Source organism: Cetorhinus maximus, chromosome 11 (genome assembly GCF_964194155.1).
Source record: "Cetorhinus maximus chromosome 11, sCetMax3.hap1.1, whole genome shotgun sequence".
In the NCBI taxonomy this organism is placed as follows: Eukaryota; Metazoa; Chordata; class Chondrichthyes; order Lamniformes; family Cetorhinidae; genus Cetorhinus; species Cetorhinus maximus.
This window is the reverse complement of record NC_135889.1, coordinates 75725169-75751127: the sequence shown is the minus strand read 5'-3', so window position 1 is coordinate 75751127 and position 25959 is coordinate 75725169. Positions and strand designations below refer to the sequence as shown.

The 25959-nt window shown below is 42.3% G+C and overlaps 1 protein-coding gene across 1 annotated transcript in view; it reads left to right on the top strand.

The window, feature by feature from the left end:
- pla2r1 (phospholipase A2 receptor 1) overlaps positions 1-25959 on the top strand; it is a 127893-nt gene that overhangs the window by 5280 nt on the left and 96654 nt on the right. Inside the window, exons 2-5 of the mRNA XM_078552245.1 lie at positions 5308-5691; positions 23096-23269; positions 23356-23520; positions 25597-25710. Coding sequence (XP_078408371.1) covers positions 5308-5691; positions 23096-23269; positions 23356-23520; positions 25597-25710 — 837 coding nt within the window. The remainder of the gene's footprint in view (positions 1-5307; positions 5692-23095; positions 23270-23355; positions 23521-25596; positions 25711-25959) is intronic.

Genomic DNA, 25959 nt, shown 5'->3' with positions numbered 1-25959 from the left:
AACGAGAGACAGACAGGAAGGCCAAAGAGTGAAGTACTGCAGAAGGAGCCTACACCCCATTTTCAGATATGCAAGCCAGAAAGTACATGGATTTTGACTGACGTTCCAGAAGATGTCTGAGGAGCTGACTACATGCTGGCTGCATTGCACAAAGGGTGACTGTGCAATTTGCTCTGATTTTCATGAAGCCTCAGCTCAGATACTGCAGAACCTGAACAATGGATCCTTCCAGGCATTCACAGGGAGCCTCTGCCAAATTATTCAAACGACAGCTTTTAACAGATGATTACACCCAATTCCATAGGGTTGGATAGTTAGTTACATTTGGAATGGCTGTGGTGGAGCAAAAGCAGAGGGCACCAAGCTCCTGTAGAACTGCTGGCTTGTCCAGAGTACCTGCAGTAATTGATGGGATGCACCTGCAAAGTGTTAAGATTCCTGTAGAAACCAATAACTTTTAAAGAGATATTTGAATTCTCAGTGACTGACTGAAAGGATCACATGACAAGATTTCAAGTTTTAAGACTCCTACTGGAACAAATGACCAAAAAGCAACAACAACTAAACACTATTTAGTAAGCAACAAATACACTAAATAGTGGATAAGATATTTCCTTTTAACTTATATCACAACCAAAAACCCCATGCTAGATTTATACTTTACATTCTGCTCTCAGCCGAATAACAGTTTCCATAAGAACCAGTCTAATGTCACTCCAAGCTTCCAATGGGTTCACTTCTCCCTGTTTCACTGAATCATAATGTTGAGTCACTGTTAAAAGGCGCTTTTCTCAGTTTTCAGAGAAGTCCTGAACCAAATACCAACAGTATGCCCCACTCTGGTTCTTCCCAACTCTGGCCACAAGAGTAAGAATCATCCAAATTCTCAGGATTACCATGCAATGCATCTCTTGAACCAAAGACTAATGTCCCCTCCCTGCAGTCTGCCTGATCATCCACAGAAAGAGCATGCTCTCACTCTGCTGACCATACTGACTCCCGCTCCACCGCTCCCCCTTTCCACCCTCCACCTTCACCCCCTCCCTCCGTTCCCCCTCTCCCATCCCTCCCTCTGCTCCTCCTGCCACTCTCGTCCCTCACTCCATCTTGCCTCCCTCCCACTTCATCCCCTTCCTCCCCTCTCCTGTCCCTCTTCACGCCCTTCATCCCCTTCCACCTCCCGTCTGCCACCCCCGCCCCTCCCTCCCTCCCCCCCATCCCTCTTGAGACCTCCATTTCTCTTTTCTGTGCAAAGCTTAGAGACTGAAAGTCTATCCACAGTCAGCACAGCTGGTCTTGCCATTGTTTACAGGTGTGACTCTCTTGTACCTCCTTCCAAGTATGTCAACTTGGGCTCCCCTGTTCCCATTGCAACCATGCCATTCAGGCTTGTTAGGCTTAATTTGGAGCAGATCACATGACCCCCCTTCACTCCTCCATTTTACTTGAAATTATAGAGACAGTCCCAAAACATAATCATCTTACAAAACATCACATTCATAACAAAAGGTACATAAACTAAAAAGGCCACCACTTGCTCATAGGTTGCGATGTCTGGCTGAGCATCTTGCATGTTAACATGCAGCCAAGCACTTGTGTGCTTCCACGATGTTTGCATAGTGCACTACTCACTAACAATGCATGCATGCTCAGGGAGGAAAAGATGATGGAAGGATGAATAATTGGTGAGTAAGCTTAACATCTGCTACTGTGCTGATAATGTCCTTCTGCATCCTCATCACCAAAGCTGGGAGAGCTACGACCAAGCTACATACCTAGCAGGCAGGTCATTGAGAGACCATTGAGGTAATGAACAATCACTTCAGGTACCTGGTAAAATCTGTGGTGTCCTTCAACACTGTATAGAGAGAGAAGCAAGGACTGTCTTTGCAAGCTGTGCCCTGTATAACTTTGCCATGACTGAAGTCTGGACCTTGACCTGCTGAGAGAGAAGAGCCAATACAGGTAGAAGCTAGTGCGCTGCAGGAGTTGGTATAAAGGGATGAGGCATGCCTTTGAAAGGACAGGGCTTCTGGCATAGATCTTTATCCAATGAGCAATCGAGTCACAGAGATACATTACAACCAGAAGATTTGGATGTGGCCAATGTTCTCTCTAATACACTTGCATAGATGCACAGCAATCAGGAAGGTACCGCATAGGCCGTTCCCAAGTTGTCTCATTGAAGATGACATGCACTGGGACTGGGGGGAGGGTAACAAGAAGGCTACTGTTAGATAGGAGAAAGAGGAAACACTTTTTATAGAAATGTATTCCACTCAGTTCCCTAATTCTTGCTGAAGCGTAATTCAGATTCCTGGTGTTAGAATATTCGCATGAAGAAGATTTGTTTTCAGTCATATAGGGAGTCGAAAGAGAACTTGTGATGTTTTGGCATGAAACAGTCACTTTTATTGCTTTCTGTTACTGCAGTTATTGGAGATTGGTTTCCAAATTATTAACTAAATAAAATGTTCTTTGGGCATTTTCCCCAACATTGCAATTGACTCTGTTTGAGTATGTATTTATAGCAATCAAATAATACTGCATCCATATGCCACTAAGATCTTGTTTCTGATTTTAAACAGATTTTGGAATGGGCATTTCAAAGTTTGGCAGTTGATCTAGTTAGTTTGTAGTTTGTTGCATTGATTTTTCCAAGAAGTTTTTTTTGGTAGACTTTTCAAATCCTGCTAAACTGGTTTTGTAGTGTTATTGAATTTGATCCCTAACCCCTGGACCTGAAGAACAGCTAATCTGATTCCTGTGTGAATGACAATAAGCTGCCACAATTATTATTACAATCCCCATAGAGTCCTTTGCAAACAGAGCGAACATGTCCACTTGTTTCACTTTTTCAGCTAAACAAAAGCTTGGGGGACAGCCATTCCCTGGTTCATTCCCCGTGGCAATGCCTTGACCAATCAGAGTTGACTTGCCTAGTTTGAATTTAAACAAAAGCTTGGCAGTTAACTGTTCCATGATGCATTCTTAATGGCAACGCATCTACCAACCAATCAGCACCCTCTTCTCATGCAATTATAAATTGTTGTTTCCTTTGAGATTTGGTATTCTTGTGGTTTTGTCTTGTTGAGTGCAAGATGAAAAGCTTCAACAGCATGTTTCTTATCAGCAATACCTTGTACCACCTTCTCAGTAAAGCAATGTAAGCCTTCCTTTAATATCTAACAATCAAACCACCCAGGTTTACTGTCAGGCAAACTGCAGAACAGATCACATGACTCCCTTTTCCTTTACCCTATATTTAAAGCTACAGTCCCAAAGTATAACAATCTTTATAAACCTCATGATTGTGTTGTTACTCATGACAAATTCTGTTACTTTTTTTTTGATAAACAGAAATAAAAGCCAGTGCTTCCAGTACAGCACATAATACAGCACTGAAGTATCACCTCTTGACAGGTGCTTATGGTTGCTCCATATTGTAACAAAGAAGTGTTATTGAATTATATTCAGTTTATTGAAACCACACCGTGATCCTGGCTTGTCATTGGCACTCTGCCTTCCCCTTGCCCTCTTAATACTGATTTGAAATCATAAAATAGAATTATACAGCACAGCAGAAGGCCATTTGGAGCATTGTGCCTGTCCCAGCTTTTTGGCTGAGTTATCCAATTAATGCCACTCCCATCCTCTTTCCCTGTGGCCCTGTATTTTCTTTTCTCTTTCAGTATTTCCAGTTCTCTTTTGAATGTCATATTGATTTTGCTTGCACCAATCACTCAGGCAGTGCATTCCAGGTCAGTACAGCACCTACCTGGGTACCTGGGTACTTTCAATCTGAATCATCCTTGTGGCTCTCCTCCGAATATTTTCCAAAGCCTCCATTTCACCCATCATTTGAAAGAATAAACAAACAATATGCATTTATAAAACTAGATACAGTATTCCAAATGAAGCCTATCCAAGCTCTACTACAAGGCCAAAATTGTATGTTTTTTAATGGAAAGCCCTGTGAATGCAGTCCAGAAACCTATTTGTTTTGTTATTGAAAATCGATGTTCTGCAAATTAATGTGAAGATCAGCTGTTACACAGTATAACATACTTGCTTGTTAGCATGTCACAGTACAGTTAATTTGGAATATGCAATGATCTCCTTTTCATTTGGAAAATTGGCTGCAAATAATGTTCACTTGGTTTACTTTGGTCTAGCTAAGTGCTCGTATGTTGGATACAATACAGACAGAAACAGCTTCATAGTCCAATAACTAGAAAAGTGAAAAATATGATTTCAATCCATTGCCCAGGTTGCAATTTTTATTGTTGACCAATTAGAGGTCATTACGCCTCTTAGTTAGTGAAGTTATTATCAACATTTTAAGGTCTTGATTAATTTTCTCATTGGCTCAGATCTCCCACGAAATAGCAATCATTGCTGGATTGTCAAGCCGCTCAAACTTTTCAACACCCCAACGATGCTCTGCATTTCTGGCCAGGCCCTCTGAGCCCAGCTTGTTCAGAGGTGCAGAGCGTACAGTCCCATGGAGAACTCCATCGTAGCACTGGAGCATTGGGTGGAAGACAAGCCACACCTTTTTACAGCACTAGCTGTTGTAAGATAAGCTTAGATGTCCAGTTTGAATGTTAGTGAATAGGTGAATGGATAAATGGCTGAGTGGATGAATCAGTGAATGAAAAGGATAGTAGGGTGGGTGAGGTAAGTGGGTAGGGTGGAGGTGGGTGAGGTGGTAGATGGGTCAGGAGGTAGTCAGGTTGGAGAGGTAGTCAGGAAGTGGGGGAGGGGTTGGGTCAGTCAGAGTAATTGGGTTACCCAGGAGTTAGACTAGGATTTTTCTGTGTAACATCTTCTGGGTAACTATTCAGGTAAGTCCCAGGGAACTGTCTTAAGTCTCCGAGTTTAGCTCAGAGTCAGACACTTTCACAGTGTGTCCCGGGAGCAGGAGAATTGTCCGTCATATGTTCAAACTTCCCTGGCAATTCCCACAGAGGTCAGCACATCAAAACTTCCATGGGATCCTGACACGCATCTTGGGTCGTATGTCCGGACAATCCGGAGACTGGAAGGTCCAGGCCATTTTTTTTCCTGTATTCATCCATTCAGGGCCCTGTAATATCGTTAAATAAAGGTATTGTGGCATCAAGTACATGTTTTGTTTAATTTATTTGGAAATGTTGTTTGTGATATGATGTGATTTCTGTTTTTCTAGCTCTTGAAAGAAACATTGTAATTGTTTTGACAGTGTGTACATTTATCTTGATATTCAATCCGCTCATGATTATCAAATGTTTTGTGCAGTTGCTAAACTACTTTTTTTTCCTGTAGGTAACAACATATTTATTCTGCAGAGCGAGCATCTCGACACGTGCATAAATGTGGAAAACGAAGAGCTTATCCTTGACAACTGTAATTGGGCATCAAGTAGCATGCTGTGGAAATGGGTATCAAAGCATCGGCTTTTCCATATAAGCAGCAGCATGTGCCTTGGTCTTAATATCAGTGCTCACCAACAGCCATTAAAGCTATTTAACTGTGGTTCAGCAATAGGAATATTGTGGTGGCATTGCAGTGGTAAGGTGTTAACTAGTGCCTCGCAGTATAAATTGGCCATTGGAAAAAGACAACGTATTGTAGCGGAAAGGAGTGTGTATGACAGATGGAAGAGATATATGACACAAGATGAAGGTCCATGTGAGCACCCATATGAAGGTAAGAAGTGCTGAAATAACTCAGAATGTGCTACTATTGTTGGGCTGAGTAAGCACCAAGTTTCATTTTATTAGTTTTATAATTTTTAAAAACTGGTTTTTGAATCCCTAAAAAAATTAGAAAATGTTGATTTCTCAGCAAGGCAAATTCTGTAATTTCCTTTCACATTGGAACCCCAAAATCACACAATTACAGGAGGCCATTCAGCCCGTCGTGTCTGTGCCAGGTCTCCATAGGAGCATTTTACCTAGTGTCACTCCCTGGCCTTCTCCCCATCACCCTGCACGTTCTTCCTTTTCAGGTAATGATCCAGTTTCCTCTTGAATGCCTCAATTGAACCTACTTCCACCACATTGTCAGGCAGTGCATTCTGATCCTAACCATTCGCTGTGAAAATGTTCTTCCTCATGTCACCATTGCTTCTGTTGTCAGTTACCTTAAATCTGTGCACTCTTGTTCTCGATCCTTTCACCAAGGGAAACATTTTTCCCTAGCTACTCTGTCCAGACCCCTCATGATTTTGAATATCTCTATCAAATTTCCTGTCAAGGAAAATAGTCCCACTTTCTCCAGTCTATCTATGTAACTGAATTTCCTCATCTCTGGGATCTTTCTCATTTTTAAAAATTGGTTTAATGATTTCTGTGGTTTTAAATACAAGGAAGCCAAGACCTAGTGCACTATTCATGGTGAGAAATGACAAATAATTGGACCATGGCAAGAGAGGTGGGAATGGGGAGGGAGAGGAAGCAGATGGGAGAGAGGAGAAGAAAGAAAGAGAGGGGAGGAGGGTATTGTTAAGCAAAGAGCAGGAGAAGAAAGGTACATCAGACTAAAGCTATGGAATTTCCTCCTAAACCTCTCCACCACTTTACCTTTTTCCTCGTTCAAGACACTCCTTAAAATATAACTCTTCAACCAAGCTTTTTATCATCTGCCTTAATATCTCCTGTGACTTGGTGTCAAATTTTGATCGATAACGCATCTGAGAAGCATCCTAGGACGTTTTACTACGTTAAAGGTAACATATAAATGCAAATTGTTGTTACTCTCCAGGTCCTGGCTCAGGAAGGACACATGGTGGTTGGTGAGTGGCAGTGAGGGCAGGTGAGAGGAGCATTTCTGCTGTAGTGCAGTTGCACTACAAATCATTTTGTTTGAGGAGGCAAAACATTAAAAGTGCAAAAAAACTTAGACTCAGAAACATTTTGTTTTAATAAAACCTGTTGTTGCAGAGCCACCGTGTGTTCAAGTCTAGAACGGCATGGTGAGTTAATTGCTCAACTTAGAAAAGTTTGTTGCCAACAAATGGCATTTGTAATGTGTTCAAACTCATCACAATTCCATCTACAGGCATAACGGGTATGTAGTATAAAAGGCCAATAGCTATTATGCTAATAGCTAGAGTGCGTCAGATCACATGTAACTGGAACCTAACTGAAGAAGGTTCTCATGGAGTCCTGCTAAAATCCATCTCTGTAAATAGTCAATAAATGTTCACTAGTTTGAAGTAGCATGGTTTTTGTTAGGGAAAAATTAAAAATGCTAAAAGAGAACACTAAGAATTTACTGAAAAACCCTAAAATCTCCAGGTAGACATAGATGCTAAACATATTGACCGCTGAGGGTAAGCAGATAGACATTGCACACAAAGGAGCTTTGAGTTTTGTGTGATTTACAAAGTTTCAAGAGATGAGCTAATATCTAGGCACAGACAGAACCATTCAAGTGGTAAAATGGTGCGTTGAAGCCTTGAGAGCTGGACTGGAGATAAAACATAACATAAAATTTGTTCAGGTGTACTCCTCTCCCAGATAGGGAAGGGGCAGCTTAGATATGGGAAAACATACAATGGACAGAGGGGTCTTTGATGAAACACCAGCAGTCTTGAGTTGTGAGAACCAAGGTCTTGCGTACGTGTTTTAATTTTGATTGGATAATATAATTGTGTATACACCCTTTAGAATAATTGGTCAGCAGAATTGCATGTTTATTTACTCAATGGGATAGTTTTAACATGACTCCTGTGTGTCGGTTACCGAGTGGATATATTCAAATGTACTCAAATGTATTGTGATAAGAAAAAGTATATAAGCTGCGAGACTTTGTAATTACGGCAGAGCTCCCCTTGATGGACTAAGAGGCTGCCCTCCCTGCATATGCTTGTAAAAGCTTGAATAAGCCGCCTTGTTCAAGCATCCTAACAACCGACGTCCTGAGACATTTGTCCTGACCTGAGACCTGGTCTGAGCCGTGGATAAGAGGGCAGCTGACCCACGCGAAAGCCAAATCAACCCGGGGTCTCGGGGAAGGAGGTTGAATCCCGCCTACAGTTTTCAGCTTTCTTCTAGCAAAGGCACCCAGGGCCTGGTCGTGATGGTAATACATGGCGGCAGTGGTCTGGGAACCATTTATTAAGGATTGCAGTCAATACTGATAAAGACAGGAAAAATGAAGGCCATCAGCCCAGCAGAGCGCCCTCAAGAAACGCCCACAGCAGCAATTGGAGCAACATATCACTACCAGTGTCTCACAACAAATGACAAGAGGTACACGGAGCTATGGAGAAAGCCTTACCTCTGCCCAGGCCCCTAGACATCGTGGAGGACCTTGGCCAACCCGTGCACTGGAGAAACTAGTGTCATTGATTCAGTCAATACAGAACTGCCTGTTGGACTTGTTTAGAAACCAGTTAAGGAAGATCAGTGTTCTCCTTTATGCAGTCGGCAACTGTGCCAACGAAATTTTAAGACTACAGGATTGATGAAGAAGCCGCTCAATACGAAGAAGTCCTCAAAGCCCTCCGGTTCCTACTTTAGCCTGCGAAGCAATATTATAATAGACCAGGCAAAATTTAATCGGTGCAGCCAGGAACCTGCGAGGAATAGTGATTCTTTTATAAATAACCTGTATGACTTAGCAAATAACTGTGAGTATGGATCGTTGAGAGTACTGTTGGTCAGGCAGGCTGAACTTTGCAGGCAGGCTGTTCATGTGCAGTGTCAGGGAGCCTTCCTGGGGACAGCCACCAACCTAGCCCAATTTGTGAGCCATGGGGCTATCAAAGTGCCTGCCAGAACACAGAGCCAGTAGGAAGAGCTATTGGTCGGCGCCATTGTTCCATATCCATGTTGTGGTGGGAAAAACTTCATCTGTTTGAAGCTTGCCCAGCCATTAATGCAGACTACTGCATTTTAAAATAGTATGTTACAGTAGCCAGAAACTTCCATTTTCAGGTCAAAAACTTAGAGGGAGATCAAGCAGAATCCAGGAAATAGAAAATGCAGAGAAACACAAAGTGCCTTTCTTAAACAAAGTTGCAAACTCTAGGGACAACTTTTGGACTGCAGATATCATGGTCAATAGCCACAAAACCAATTTTAAGTTGAACATGGATGCAGGCATTTCCATTATGTCTGATAGAGTACCATGGCTGAAGCCTTACTTTCTCCAACCATCTACGACTCAACTGCATGATCCAATGGGCACTCCAATCAAGGTGCAAGGGCAGATGACTGCCACATTTCGTTATAGGGGAAGAGGAATTACAGAGGTTCTCCATGTTATCCCAAATCAGGAATGTTCATTGCTGAGTCAGAGAACCTGTGCAGATTTGAGCTTCTTTACAAGGTGGAAGAGCTGAACAACCAGGACAAACCGGATAATTTCGAAAGGGCATTTCCAAAATTGTTTACAGGTCTGGGGAAACTTAACACAGCTTACCACATTATTATAAAGTCAAGATACAAAGCTGTTGTGTTTATTTGCCCCACAAAAGGTCCCCCCACCCTCGCTCTCGAAAATGGTGAGGCAAGAGATTGGCTCCATGTGACCTGATATCACTGGTGACACAACCTACTTCTTTGTACTCCAGCCTGGTGCCCAAGCCAAACGGCTCACTTGGCATTTGTATAGACCTTGTGAACTTGAACAAGGCCATAGAGAAAGAAATCTTCCCCATGGCATTGGTCAACAAAAGATTGGCGAAGCTTGCGAGGAGCTCATTTTTCACCAAACTTGTTGGTAGCGGTTTCTGGCTGTTCCTGTTAGATGAGGAGTCAAAATTGTTAACTACATCTATCACGCCCTTTGGCCAGTACAATTTTAACTGTCTGCTATTTGGAATTGCCTCAGTGCCCGAGATCTTTCAATGTACCATGACTGGCATTCTGGAAGGGCTGGATGGAGTTTTCTGCCATATGGACAATATTCTTATACCACGGAGGAGCATAATGCCAGGGTGCAATTGGTATTGTGATGTTTACGGTCCATGGGTCTTACATATAATCATAAACCTAAGTTCTCTAAACCTACTTCTTAAGCCATTTTGTTCACACCTCTGGGGTCCAGGCAGATTCTCAGAAAACCGCAGGGCCTTGTTTTTTTTCGATAACAGCATACCATTGCCCTGTTTCTATCATTGCCCCACAGGCATAATATACTGGTCTGCGAGAGCTGCCTTACTAAATTTAGAACAATATTGCTCCTAAGCTGCGACCATCAAGGATTTCTCACCACCCCTCTACGTTACAGAACTTCAACATTTTATAGACATGGTTAATCAGCTGGATATGTTCCTACCCAATCTTGCACACATCCACGAACCATTATAATAACTCCTGAAACAGGACCAGGCCTGGCACTGGGACGAATACCAGCAGAAAGCTTCCGACAAAATCAAGGATGTGCTCATGTCCACAGAAACGCTGACCCATTATGGCTCAGACCTACCCACCATAGTCGCAGCTTGGGGGCCATATTGTTCCAAATTTAGTAAGACAGCTCTCGCAGACCAGTATATTATGCCTATGGGGCAATGATAGAAACAGAGCAGCGGTATGCTGTCATCCAAAAAAAGAGGCCCTTGCTGTCATATGGGCTTGCAAAAAGTTTTCAGATTGTGTCCTGGGACTCAAATTACAATGCAGATTAATCATATGCCATTACTTACTCTGCTTAACACCAAGGGAATTGGTGAAGATGCCATTCAAATGTTTTGATTACGGCGCATGAGGTTTGACACCAAAACAGAATACGTCCAGGGTAAGCACCAGACTGCAGCTGATGTGTTGTCCCGCATCCCTGTGGGGAAACCACACAATGATATACACTTTGCTGAGGAGGTGAAGTTCTAGGTCTCCTTGTCTACTAGGTCCTTTCCGGTGACCACCCAGAAGCTAGAAGAAATTCGAGCAGCCCAGAAAGCTGATGTTGAGTGTGAACAGATACGGGAGTACTGTACTACTGAATGGCCTGCGTATGTTGCTAGCAATTGTAACCTGAAACAGTACTTCGAACAGCATTGCCACTTCAGCCACATGGATGAAGGTTTCAGCAATCAGGTGAGCAGGGATGGAGTCAGGCAATGTTATGAAGGTTGAAGTAGACAGTCTTGGCGATAGCATGGATATGCGGTCAAGAACTCACCTTGTCAAATATAATGTTGTGAATGGTCTGGTACAGCCTCAGACTGTTGCTGGAGAAGAAGGATGGAGTCCGATGTCTAGGGAACTGTGGTGGCAGTGACCTGTTCTTATAACCTCAGTATTTATGTGGCTGGTCCAGTGAAGTCTCTGATTAATAGTGACCCCACCAGGATGTTGATTGCAGATGATCCGGAATAGATAATGCCTTTGAATGTCAAGGGAGGTGCTCAGGCTCTGTCTTTAGTTAGAGATGGTCATTGTCTGACACAAATGTTGCTTGCCATTTATCAGCCAGCCCAAGCCTGAATATTGTCCAGGCCTTGTTATATGTGGGCATGGACTGCTTCATTATCTAAAGAGTTGTGACTAGAACTGAACACTGCGCAAACATCCTCTCTTTTAACCTTATGATGGATTGAAGATCATTGATAAAGCAGCTGAAGATGGTTGGGACTAAGATATTGCCTTGATGAACTCCTGCAGCAATGTCCTGGGACTGGGATGATTTGCCTCCATTAAACACAGCCATCTTCCTTAATGGCAGGTATGACCCCAGCCAGTGGGCAGGTTTCCTCCTGATTCCCATTAAGTTAAATTTTACAAGGGCTCCATGTTAGTACAATTAGTCAAATGCCACATTAAATTCAAGGGCCGTCACACTCGTCTCACCTGTGGAATTCAGTTCTTTCGTCCTAGTTTGGACCAAGGCTGAAAAAAGGTCTGGAACCAAGTGAAACCATTACATGGTTTAATTGGTTTCCACGTATTAATTCCATATGATAGATTATCAATGATATAAATCATATTTCAATGGACCCTTTGATTCGATACCAAGTTGGATTTTCTAGAGGAGATACTAAACATAAGAAGTACAGTACAATTTCAGGCATCGATCTCAGCCTAGCAGCAAATGGGAGAAAATGGCAGGTGCATGACTCAATTTCCTGACAGAAGCCCTTTCTTTCAAACAGCTAGCAATCCAAAAATGATTGATATAGTTATTTTGAAATAAAATATTTCCTCTTGGGAATTGACCCAAATGACGAGGTTTCAGAAATAAACCATGGTATGTGTGCCTTAAAGTTAGAGCTAAGCTATTTAAGAGTGAAAACAGGAAACACTTTTTAACACAAAGGATAGCAGAAATTTTGAACTCTGTTCCACTTTAAGGGAGCTGGGACCATTGGTGCCTTTGGTGATATGAAAATGGATTCTAATCCACCCGCTAGGCTATCTGAGAAGACCAAGGACTTTAGTTTTCTAGATCAGCAGTTTAACTCCAGTTCTCCCTGTATCTGAGTAGAAAAGGGATACAGTCAGATTCTAAGCCAAAATAGCCTCTGTTGTAAAAGTGCAGGATGCTGGGAAGGAAATGGAAGCTAGTTTGTGGCTCACGTTGGCCAGTCATTTGGGCTGTTGACAGAATCCTTAGGATTTGAGCACATTTCAGGACTGTGTTTGTCTCTCCAGCTGAGAAGCTCCTTACTTGGTTGAAAACGGAAACACAGACAGGAGTGGTAACTGGGAGTCTAGTCAGCATTCAAGTCAACGTCTCAGTGAGGTTTCTGTCAGCCTTGAAGCTGCCCAACTGCAGGAAATTTTAAAGCAAAATACTGCGGATGCTGGAAATCTAAACAAAACAGAAAATGCTGGAAAAACTCAGCAGGTCTAGCAACATCTGTGGAGAGACAAACAGAGTTAACGTTTCGAGTCTGTATGATCCTCCTTCAGAGTTGTGTTGGTAGGAAGTTTAAATGTCTCGGAACTATTGGACCTGCTATTGAATTGTATTTGGTCCCATGAATAGCTGTTGAGGTTTGAGGGAGTATGAAAGAATCTTCATTATGCTCATGCATCTTTCTAGATGCAAAACTTGCAACGGATCCTGGACAGACAGAACATGTTCGGTGAAGTCCTTGTGTTCACTGGGTTCAGGGGTTGGAATGAGGGAATAGGGGTGCAGTGGTCACTAACTGGTATTTGAGGAGAATTTCTTTCAACTTTTTCTTGATTTCTTGAGATTTATAATGTTTGTGCCCAGAGTTCTTGCCCTAGGCGCCATGATGGGCAATAGTATACATAAAAACCAAGTGGATATTTTTTTATGGGGAGTTTGAATCATTATTTCTCATAAATTTCAAAAATATATTTAGTGAACTGCTCTTAATTCACATTGGCATAGTTAAAATGAATTCCTGGCTCTCTTTACATGCGTGTCGTTGTCTAACAATATGCCTAGTCTGAACTTTCTGGACCTTTGGCACATAAGGATTCTCCTTAATTGTGGCTCATTGGTAGCCATGGAGTTTGCAGTTCAAGTGTAACTCATGACCATGGTTGGAAAACATCATCATGCATGCACAGATGTGTGCATGTCCACCTGCCTTGCCCTGCATCCACCCGCACATTTGCAGTTGTTCCCACTGGTGATGTCATCGATACGTGCCTGCCAGTCTGTTCACCGGTGCCATACTCATTTGCGACTTTGCATGGTAATTTGCAGGCTGGGTCAGATCAAAAGAACAGAAAAGTGGAATAGCCCATATTTTAGATATCTCATGCACCATCTACCAAGGAAAGCTCAATAACTTAAACCTTCTGGGTCTCTGATGTACCCTCGGCATCACATGGAAAGACTAAGTCACCAATGAAGCAGTCCTTTCTAGGGCAAACATACCAGGCATGATTGCGCTAATCAAATAAAAAGGGCTTTGCTGCCTGACCTCCAATTGTCTTGGAACCCCCTTACCATTGGATCTGCTCTGCTGAGACCATGTGATAGTTGGCGTGCAGCAACTACCCCACTTAAAAAAACAAATCAACACTGGCATCTTCCATTTGTCAAAAATGAAGTTTGAGACCTGGAATATTGGGATCCTCGTCGACAAACCCAGCAGTGACATTGTCATTGCCATCATAGCTCGGGAACTCGGACACCTCAACGTTTCTGCCCTAAGTGAGACACGACCTACTGAAGGAACAAGGTGGGTGGGTACAGCGTTCCCTGGAACAGCCTTCCAAACGAGGAACTGCGTGTCCATGGGATGGGCTGCACCATCAAAAATGAGCTTGTCTGGTGTTGGAATTCACTGCTCATTCACTGAGTAAAGGAGGCCTCGAGGAACCCGCCAAGGTGGCCCTTCTCAGATAGTGGTTCATTGCCAACCTTCCAATCTCCAGTCACTAGGAGCTACAGTGTACCTATGGTCAACCCTAAAGTCCACCATAACAAGTACCTACAAAGAGGTCTTTATTCTCTCTACCAGGAAATATCGTGATTGATTTGTGAAAATGACCAAGAGATATAGGATCTAATTGACTGAGAAATGCAGCAGTCCAACAAGTGGCTGAAGGCAGCGGTACAGCATAATACCCGTGACATAACGAACAAGCGGGATAAAAAGAACATAGGAGATCCAACAACTTGCGGACACCCATAACATGCACAGTTTCTTCAGCACTGTGAAGACAATCTATGGCCCAAGCATTCTAGCGCCCACCACGGTGAGAGCCAAACTTGGAGGGGAGCCCATCAAGGACAGGGAGGCAGTCAGTGCTTGCTAAAGAGAACATTTTGAGGCACTCCTCTACTGAGGTTTTGTCTTTGACTTGAATGTCCTCAACTTTATTCCTCAATACCCCTTCTAGCTCAGTCTCAATGCTACCCTGGTCTGCAGCAAAGTTGAAAAAGCCATTTGACAGCTGAAAAACCAGAAGGCCTCTGGAGCAGATGGACTCTCTGCCGAAATTCTGAATCACAAGCGAGATACACTCCTGGCATGGTTGCACATATTCCTCATCTGAGGAATATGACGCTGTGATCGTGACTATATTCAAGAAGGGAGACAAGTCCCATTGCGGTAACTATAGAGGACTCTCCCTGCTGCATGCCACAGAGAAGATCTTTGCAAGGATTTCCTCAATCACCTCCTCTCAGTGGCCGAAGAACTTCAAGTCACAGTATGGCTTCTGGCCGTTGAGTGGCACCACAGTGATCTCCACTGCATGGCAAATTCAAGAAAACTGCAAGGAACAGCATCAGCCACTGCACATGGCCTTCTCAAATTTAGCTGCCATCAGAACTTTGTAACCATCCTCTGCCTACTTCTTGATGACATGCAAGCTATGATCCTCACCAACGGAATCGTCATAGACCCGATCTCAGTGAAGAGGGGGTCAAACAATGAAGAGAGCCCTCTTCTCCATGTTCCTCGCTGAAATACTGCACCGCACCTCCAGCAAATTACCCACAGGCATGAAGGTAATCTACAGAATAGAGGGGAAACTGTTCAACCTACGCCACCTGCAATCCAAAACCAAAACCACTCCAACCTCAGTCATAGAGCTTTAGTATGCAGATGATGCTTGTGTGTGCGCACTCTCTGGAAACTGAGCTCCAGGTCATTGTTGACAACTCCATAGCAAATGAGAAAATGGGCCTTTCACTAAACTCTTGGAAAACTAAGCTCCTCTTCCAGTCAGCTCCCACAGCACAACAACACCTCCCATTGATTTAAGATCAACGGTAAGATCCTGGAATATGCAAGCAATTTTCAGTATTTTGGGAGCCTACTCTCAACTGTCGCGACTCACTGGGGATAGTGCGCTGTAATATCAAGCCCCACTGTTCCCCGAGCCATGACAAATGTGAATAGTTTGATCAAACCACCAGATTGTCCTAATTCTACCCAACTGTTTAATTTAGGTTAACAGAATACGAGCGCCAGATTTGTAAACTTAATAAGTAAATAACTGTTTATTGAACAAACTGTCATTAACCAATGGCAAAAGAAAGAAATATGAACTGCTAATTTCTAACACTATAACTTAAACTGTACCCCCTCCTTAAATCCCTATACACACACGTATAAGACACACAAAAACATGGATTTTGAGGATGGGATAAAACAGTTCAATAACGCCAATTCCGAAGTACAGGATTCAATGGGTTGATTTTGATTGATGTCTTCTAAATTCCTTTCAGTTCTTGTTGATGACATGTGGTGGTCTTCCAGCACTTTCAGTATTTAGTTTACTGGTTGAGCACTTGCCTTTCAATGTCTCTGACAGTGATTTTCCCCTTTGCCCCTTGACAGGGCTTTTCAGAGAGAGAGCAGGTTATAGAGAAAAGAGGAGAAAAAAAAAGTTAGCTATTATTGTGGAATTACCGGAATCTTCCCCACACAGGTTTTAGGTCTTGTTCCTTTCAGGCTAGGTGCTATTCAGCTGCACTGCTCTTCACACAAACTCTGCTCACCTGGTCAGGGTCCAATTAAAATGCTGTTGTTAGGCAGTTTCCTTGGTCCAGGACTCCTTTCCGGCATCATCCTGTCTTTCATGGCGCACTCTGTTCCAAGACTGCAACATTGTAAAAAATATCATCCTGTTCCAGTGGGCATGTCTTTCAATCTGCAGCCATTGTAATTTTAATCCACAATCCAACAGAAAATAAAAAGATATGTTCTTTACAACAATCCCACAAAAATAAAAAGATATGTTCCTTATGCAATGAAGGCAGAAATTAATGGTGAAATTTATCATCGCTTCCAATGTGATAGCAGAGCCTTTGCCTGACTGTAGAAAAGAGTATTTGAGGACCAGGATTTCAAACCCCAAGACTAAGGTCATGGTTTGCTGGGCAGCAGTGATCCCCGCACTCCTAAATGCTTCAGAGACTTGGACAACCTACAGCAGGCATCTCAGAGCACTGGAGAATTACTATTAGCAGTACCTTCACTCCAAATCTGGTGACTAGAGAAGTGGTCTTCTCCCAAGCTAACTGGCCCAGCATTGAGGTGCTAATCCCTCAAAAACAATTCCACTAGGTAGGACATGTTGCTTGTGTGTCTGACACCAGTCTCCTGAAGAAACTGCTCAACTTGGTTGTGGCAAGAGACACCCAGGAGGACAGGGGAAATGCTTTAGGGATGTCCTCAAAACATCACTGAGGATATCAAACATCCCTGCCTTATAACTGACCAAAATGGAGAAGGTTTATTTGGGAAGGCACCAAACATGGCGAAAGACTTCATCGAGATCATGCAAAGGTGAAGTCAAAATATCAGAAAAAGCGCACAAACCTCCAAACACCACCTCTGCCTAATCCTTCATGCACCACATGTCCTGCATGTGGCAGTCTGTAGATCATACATTGAACTTATCAGCCATCCCAGAACCAATTGAATTAAAGTCGAAGCAAGTCATCCTCGATCCCAAGGTATTGCCTAAGAAGACGACATGGTGGAATAAAGATGGCTACATCTCCAAGGATTGTTTCAAACTGGGAGGTAGCCAGTGTCAAGAGACCAGCAGGGCGCCCAAAACTCTGATTCAAGGATGCTGTCAAATGAGACATGAAATCCTTCAACATCAATCACAATAAGTGAGAAAATCTAGCTGATGATGCAAATGCTGACACCAGCTGTGGGCAGGAAATCGCCACTCTGACAACGTGTGGTTTCAGAAGCTCCAAAGCAGACGTCAGCCCTGCAAAGAAGACGTCAGCAGAGATCACCCTGCACCCCTGGCAAGGAGCAACTTCATGTGTGACACTTGTGGCAGACTATGGCTGGGATTTTCCAGCCCGCCCTCCGCCGAGATTGTCTGGTCCCACTGAAAGTCAATGGACATTTGGCTAGGCCACTGAATCTCCTGCAGCAGGTCCCGCCACGGTGGGGTGGAAGATCCAGGCTTCTGTCTTTCCAAAATCGACTTGTTCAGCCATCAAAAGAAGTGCAGCAGATGATCTCATCTGACCTCACCAAATTGTTCGCAAATGAAAGGATGCCAATCACGAAACCGATCAATGTATCTCAAAATTTATAATTGTGATTAAACAATAAAGCAACCATAGAGAATAATTCTGGTACCTGTATTGTCAAAGTAGAATCACCCACTGCTCTTGAATTGAAAGCTTGTGCCTATGTTTAAACCATCCTTTCTTATCTCCGTTGCCCTCACCTCCAATAGGAAGTGCGAGGAGCTCATGAACTTCTTTAGATTAGTCTCAATCTGAGCAACATGTGGTGAGATGTGGTTGTAGAATTTGTAACAGTGATACAGGAGGGAGAGGCGAAGCATATGATTGTTGGGTATGAGTCCTGATTGATAGAGATTATTGGTAGCTCAGTGATGAGGGTGTGGGACTTGAACAGTGTCTGAGGCTCGTGGTGCAGTTATAGGGTATGGCATTCGCTAACCTTGACCACTTGTGTCAGATCATTGTGGCACTGCATCTAGGTCCTCGGGACTAAGCCAGTATTGACCTCCACGGCTATCTTCTCCCATTGCATTTTGAGCATGTGTCTGGAGTGCCCCTTGGCCCTCTGCAGAGCATCTGTCCTACTTTCCAGCTTACTCACCAAGGCTTCCCAAGTGCAATTTTCGAAAACATTGGCACCATCTCTCATTTTGTGCCATTTTTCACTGTATTGCAGGTCAAATTCACATCCTGCATGATTCCCTGCATGTGCTGTAGTCACAATGCATCTTCCCTTTTAAGAGACTCATTCATGGACAAGCATTATGAAGTTGGTGTGCAGCCTACAATACACTGAACTGGGCAGGGTGAATTGCACACTGCGATATGCACACCTGTGTTTGGGGGCTATCCAATTTAGCCCCTCAAATCTTTTGCATGCCTCTTGCCATAGCATTTCCTGCACATGTAGAAAATGCAGAGAGAACATACTGGGCAGGATATTGAGTTCAGCGAGCGGCGGGGGGGCGGTGGGACCTGCTCGCTGGCACGTAAAATGACATGGGATGACATCAGGTGGAACCCCCAACATCACCCCATGTCATTTCAATTTTCAGGTCGGTGGGGGCGCAGCCGAATCAGCTGTGCGCCCGCCGACCTGTCAATGGCCAATTGAGGCCATTTAAAAACTAATTGAACTAGTTAAAGGACCTGCCCGTGCAGCCTTAATGTTGGTGGGCTGGCGGGGAGCCCTGGCGGGCTTCAGAACAAGCATGAAACCTCATCCACGGGCGGGATGAGATTTCAAGTAGGTTTTTAAAAATTTAATAAAAGTTTAATTAAAAGTGATGAACATGTCCCAACTCATGTGACAGTGTCACTTGAGGGGCCATGCCAGGGAAATTTTATTTTTCTATATATCACATTTTTGAATTTGGCGCCGATCTCCCTGAGGCAGCACTTAGTCTCAGGGAGACGGGTGCGCTCTTTAGCATGCATGCCTGCCTATGTAAAATGGAGGCGCGTCCCCAATTGGGGGCGCCAATCGGAGGTGCGCCCGCTCCTGAACTCTCCCCCCAACCCTCACCGACGAGGGGACAATTCTTCACACTGTATTCTAATTATGTAAATGATCTAACGATGCTGAATCCAACAAAGTCAACTTCTCTCCTTTCCAATGTGGGGGTATGGACATGCACCCTTTTATCCGAGATTTTGGACTCAGCTCTTCCGTTTTTGTCCTCCATTTGCAGAACAGCTTTACAAGAGTCAGAAGCCGTAACTAAAGGGAGTAGCTTTGAGTGCTAATCTACTATCTTGATATGCTTGAGTCATGAGTACAGTACTGGTGTGGTAAATTGTTAGATGATAGTGTCTTGGCAGCTTCCTGGATTTATGGCATGCACAAGTAGAATAAGGTGATTGCCATTGCATATTTGCTGCATGCGCAGTGAATAAGATTCCATTCCATTTATAACATTGAGAGGATTGTCACGTCGATCTTTGAGTGCCACATGCCTTCATTCGCTTTCATCTTATGTCTATGGGAACTCTGCTAATCTGTGGAACTGAATATTGTTCCTTTTTTCTTTTGTTTCACTGTGTATGGTTGGAATTGAATAGATCATCGATGGCCTTCTTAATTTAGTGAGCTGATATGTGACTGGAATAGCGTAGGTCTCCTATTGCTGCCTGTAAAGAAATTCTAGGGAGAGGTGACCTGGACTGGGATAAACCATGCTGCGTTCCTGTTGAAAGTGGATTGCACATCTTCAGCCAACAATCATTTAGCTAATAAGATTAGGGGAGCAAGGGAGTGCTTTCATCATAGCTATCTGCAGCACCGTTAGAATGCATAAATGATAGAACCTTGGCAATACTTAAGAAGTCTGACTCTTAAGAGCCTGCAATTTATTCCCTTCCATGTCCATATTACATGTCTTTATAACATGGGGCGGAATTTTACTAGTTTAAAAATATTTTTGCCTTCAGGATCAAAAGTAGGTCCTGATTCCACTGGTGTAATATGGCTGCACAGCATCTCAATCTTCTGGGAGGCAGCTGTTATGACCACAGCTGATGTTAGTTTCTGCGCAAACCAAATCCCAGAGGGAAGCTTGGCTTACAGGCCATACCCTTTTTTTTTGTATTCTGAAAACAAGAAGATGACATACTGATCTAAGCAGCAAGAAGTCCAGTAACACTTTTGGGATTTTAAAAATTATAAGTAAAAGTTTTATTAACAAGAATAAAAGAAAACTTAAGCACGCAAGATTACGGTTGCAGTTACAAATTAGCCTTACAAAATAGTCCCCCAAAAGACTCCCAACCTGGTCAAACCCACAAGTAAACACCTTCCAGGCAACACTCCCTTTATAGATATTTAACTTTAAAAATCCAGTAATATTACCAAAGGCAAACTGCTGTAGCTTTAATAAAGGTATATCATATGACCTCTAACTCTCTTCCACTCCGCTGTGGAAATCCAAGACTTCAAAAAACAACTGTGTGTTGCAGCACAAGATTTTTCTGACTTGACTGATGGCTGATTCAAACTGCATCTTCTCCCAACCTAGAGCTAAAGCTAACAGCTCCCAACTCAGCTGACCTTAGCTCCATCTCACAGCTACCTTAAGCTTTCCACAGTAACTCTAAAATACCTTTTTTCCCCCTTCATCTCAGGTTCTATTGTTCTCACACCTCTTTGAAACTTAAACCCTTCCAAATATAAAATCGTTTTTGTTTTCTATCTATCTTTACTTTCAAGTCAATATAATATAACATACCCTCTTCTACCTTTGGAACTCCTGCAAGATGCAAACATGTTTCTTGTCGCCTTTGATATTCAAACAAACTCTCAACTTATCTAAAAATGCAAATGGTAGATCCAACCAATTTACTTGTACCTCAAACCTAACATCTCTATCCTTTCAGACAACCTGTCTCCTAGTAACCTCTGTCCAGCTTAACTAAATCATTTACACACACATGCACTGACACGCAGCCTCCTTTACAGAATAACACAATATTCCCCAAAAATATTTTTAATGGGGGCGTTCACCTGGTGTCTTGGCCAAATTTATCCATGAAGCAACATTATTAAAACAGATTACGTTATTTTTAAGTTCATTGGTGTTTGTGGAATTTTTATGTGTGTAAATTGGTTGCTGCATTACAATAAAAATAAAGTGTTCCTGCTATCACGAGGTTGTGAAAGAAGCTTTGTAAATGCAAGATCCTCCATTCTTTCTGGACTGTATTTCATACTCCCTTTTATATAACTATATTATATATAGAGGTGTTAATTATTTGGGGGAAATATGTCAGAGGGATTAGTCATGCCCCTGTAAATAGCCTGAGTTTGTAGAAACACCCCAAGGAATTGGTAGTGTTGGGCCTTGTACTTAGACCTCCCCATTAGATTGGAAGGTCTCAGACTATACTAAAAGAATATGTAAGAACCCTTTGACCTTAGGCCTGCTAGTTCCAATCAGTCTTGCACCATCAGCTTGATTCCCACGCAAAGCCCTGCCAGGGAGTAGGCTTGCACTAGCCGTGTAACTGGACCTTTCCCTCAACCTCCAAAATCTGAATGCACAGAGACATGGACTGACTGAGCACGCATTGGCCGAATCTGCCCATTCAGCACACGTGTAAGAGGGGTGAACAAGAAAAGTTAATTCCATTCTTAACTTCTGGAACACGCTTCATATTCTCAGTTACATTCTTGATATAAAACAACTTCATCTTTTTTCCAATATACATAACCTGCAATTGATTTTATAAAATCTTAAAAAGGTACTTCAAAACCTTCTAAAGATTGTTGAGAAACCTCTGATTCCGTTAGGTGAACCCTTGTCCGAAATGCTTCAAGTTACTGTAGTGAAAATCATCTCACACCCAAGCTGAAAATTTATTCAAATTAAATCCTTCAAATGTTAAAAGTTTAATTTTGTATATAAAACCTTTTAGCCTATAAGAATAGTTAGTAGGATTACATACAGTAGGAGGAATACCAGCTGGAAGATGCAACGCGCAATGCCATCTGCTATAACTGCACTGTTTCTTGCTCTTACACAAAGCCCACAGTTACATGATCCAAAGATTTTTTTGGTCAACACTGCTTGCTTCCTTATGGGGAAAACTGGAAGTACATGAGGATATTACCCTACATTTGGACTCTCTACAGATCCAGTAACAGCGCAATTGACTCCGATTTTTTGTTGCCGGTCCAACCTTATGGATGGCGGATGGGCAAATCGGCCTTTGCAAACCTCATCCAAGAGCGGAATGAAATTTCCATGATGAAATAAAATGAAATAAATATCTGTGGACAGCATTTTTATTAGCAATATTTTCAATGATTGATTTTGATAAATGGACCATTTTTCAGCTTTTGAAAGCTTTATTTTGGTTTTTTCAGGTGTCTAGCTCCCTGAGGAAGCTGCCTGCCTTCAAGGAGCTTTCTCGCAGCACTCACCCATGCCCAAGGAAGCGTCATTACCCGCCCCCATCCCAGCAGTGCTGAGCATTTGAGCGCCCATTTCACGTTGGCTGGCCGTTGATTGGCCAGCAAGTGTGAAATTGCGTTCGGAGGCTGATCGCGGTTGGTGGTCCATTTCCCAACTGCTCCCAGGCCCACCGATCGGGCGCCCCCATCCAAGGTAAAATTCAGGCCCATGTGTCACTGTGTGGTAGTACTGTAGAATTGATAGATACTTGAATGAAAAAAGTAAGTGTGTTGATTTGAAAAAAAAATCCCTAATGTTTTATTTTTCAGAAATTCATACTATACTTGGAAACTCCCGTGGGATGCCTTGTGCTCTGCCATTTAAATATAACAATAAATGGTACCATGAGTGTACTAATGAAGGGAGGGAAGATAAACTCCTTTGGTGTGCAACTACCAGCAATTATGATGTTGATGAAATATGGGGGTTTTGCCCAAATTTAGGTAAGAGTTTAAGATAGTTGTGCACCATTAGCAGTTTAACATTACTGACTTCCAGCAATTAACGACTTTTGTTTATCTTTTTACAGATCCCGGATGTGATATGGTTTGGGAAAAGGATCCTGTTTCACATACTTGCTATCAATTTAATCTTCTGGCTCTTCACTCTTGGAATGAGGCCCGTGCTTCATGTCAGGCACAAGGAGGAGATTTACTGAGTATCAGAGGTCTTAAGGAACAGGAATATCTCAACAGTAAGTTAATAAACAAGGAGTGCTCTGATTTTAACCTGAGGAAATTGTAAATGTGTCACAGACGCCAATGTAAAATCTTTTATTCAGCTGTGTTTGAAAATTTCTGTGTTTTAACTTGTGCCTTTATTGTCAGCACTGATAAATGCCTCTTCACATAGCTGCTTCCATATGAAGGACATTGTTTTTTATTTTTATGGACAAAATATAAAATGTTGGCACTAGACCAGCTGCTATTATTCGTCGCGAAACAAAATCAACGTTCTACCTCTGACATCTTATTAAAAAAAAAAAATCACAGCACTGACATAAATATAAGTGCATTCACTGATAAAACAGATTTTTAGGTTCAAATGACCGTGATTTTATCATCCGAACAGTTCATGTGAGTATTCAAATCTAGCTAATGCTTTATTAATAGCTGTGGGCATTCTGGATGAGCATGTCATTATATTGCATTGTGCTACACTTTCTAGAGGGTAATTGAGGGGAGCCTTGAGGATAATTTTAGATGAACTAAGGTGGTCCAAATGGCCCACTCATCCATTACAGCTTTTGTGTGAGAAACACTGTCTTATGCTATTATTCAATTTAGAAAAGATAGTTACATTTTGAAACTGACTAATTGTCACCAGTGTTTGATGACAATTGGAATGAGCAAATGTGAATTGCTTACACTTATGAGATAGATACATTATTTCCTCATTCCTTTTTTACTACGTTGCGTTTTGAAAGCAAACAAAGCCTGATAGAAACAGACACGAATGAAGGGCAGAAAGGAGGTGGGTAGGAAGGAACTAATGAGGATGAGATGGACTCTGACCTCTTGCCACTCACCTGTGGGGGAATGGATGGAACACTTAGCCAACACTTCCTTGGCTGCATCTCTCCAACACACAAGTCCACCACCTTAAAGGGCAAGGGCAACAGGTGCATGAAAATACCATCACCTCTAAGTCACACACCATCCTGGCTTGGATATATATCTGCTGGATCAAAAACCTGGAGCTCCTGACCTGAAAGCATTATTGGAGCAGCTTCACCAAATAGATTTCAGCAGTTCAAGAAGAAGGCCAACTACCACCCTCTCTAGGGCAGCTGGGGGCGAACAATAATCATTGGCCTTGCCAGTGACACTGATGTCCTGAGAATTAATATTTTAAAACCTACAGTTTTCTCTTTAGGGCACAGTCACAGACAATGTCATTCCATCATGGAATTCATTGCTGCATGATGCATTTTGGAAATGGCATGAGAATTCACTGACCAGAATGTCATTGCCCTTTAACTGGTATTGAATAAGTTGGGACAAAAGTCGCTGCATTTGGCATTGTGACAGTCCAATTATTGACACTGGAAGAATTTCTGGCGACAGGAATGTCATGGTTGAATGAATGACCATCAGTGGTGCAGGGATGGGCAAAAGGTCTAGTATCAGCCTTTAATTGGCTTTAAGAAGTAACACTTCTTAAGAAAAACACTTAAGAAAAACACTAAGTATTTCTGTTCCAATTTGGAGATGCAACTGCCAATTTGGAGCTGCAACTGCCAATCACAATGCAAACAAAATGTTGTACTTCATCAGGTTAACATCAGGTCCATTGGTTACCAGACAAAAATTGCAGCACAGGAAACAGTCCCTGGCGTGCAAGTCAAAATCAAAATGGTTGCAATGAAAGCCAAACAAAAAATTGCATTCATATCACCATTATGGATAGTAGACTGGCATTTGAACATGCCCAGGAATAACATAGCTGCTAGAAATCAATTGAATTATTCCACTGGTCACTTAGTGGGTAGAATAATAATTCACTTTTATAACATAAACAACCATCATTATTATTCTTCAGGAAAAATAATTTGCTTTAATGCACCAACCTGATGTGTGAAAACTAAAGAAATATTAATTGATCAATATAGTATAATGTTCATTTGTTTTGTCGCATATTTTTGCTTAATTGATGTGTGCTACTTTATACTATTAAAGGATGTGAAACGAGTTAAATCTTAAATGCAGTACTATAAAAAGCTAGTTCACACTGCTGCAAATTTCACACAGCTTCAAAACTTCTGTTACAGAGCATTTGAAAAATGTTGGAATTCTGGCATGGATAGGCCTCAATCATTTGGATGAAGTTACTGGGTGGCAGTGGTCAGATGGAGAACCTTTGAGCTTTGTAAATTGGGACACAGGTATTTAGGAAACTGTTTTGAATAATGTTATCATGAAAAATGTTATCATGAAAAATATTCAACTATCCCATGACTATTATTAACTTGATTTTATCAAATTGATATCTTTGATTTTGGATTCCATTATTGCAACCATGGAAGATTTGATAGGGAAAAAGGACCATAATCTATCCCCTGACTCTCCAATTTAAAGTCCAAATCTAGATGATCAAATAATGGAGAGAAATTTGATATGGGTAGAATGTTGAC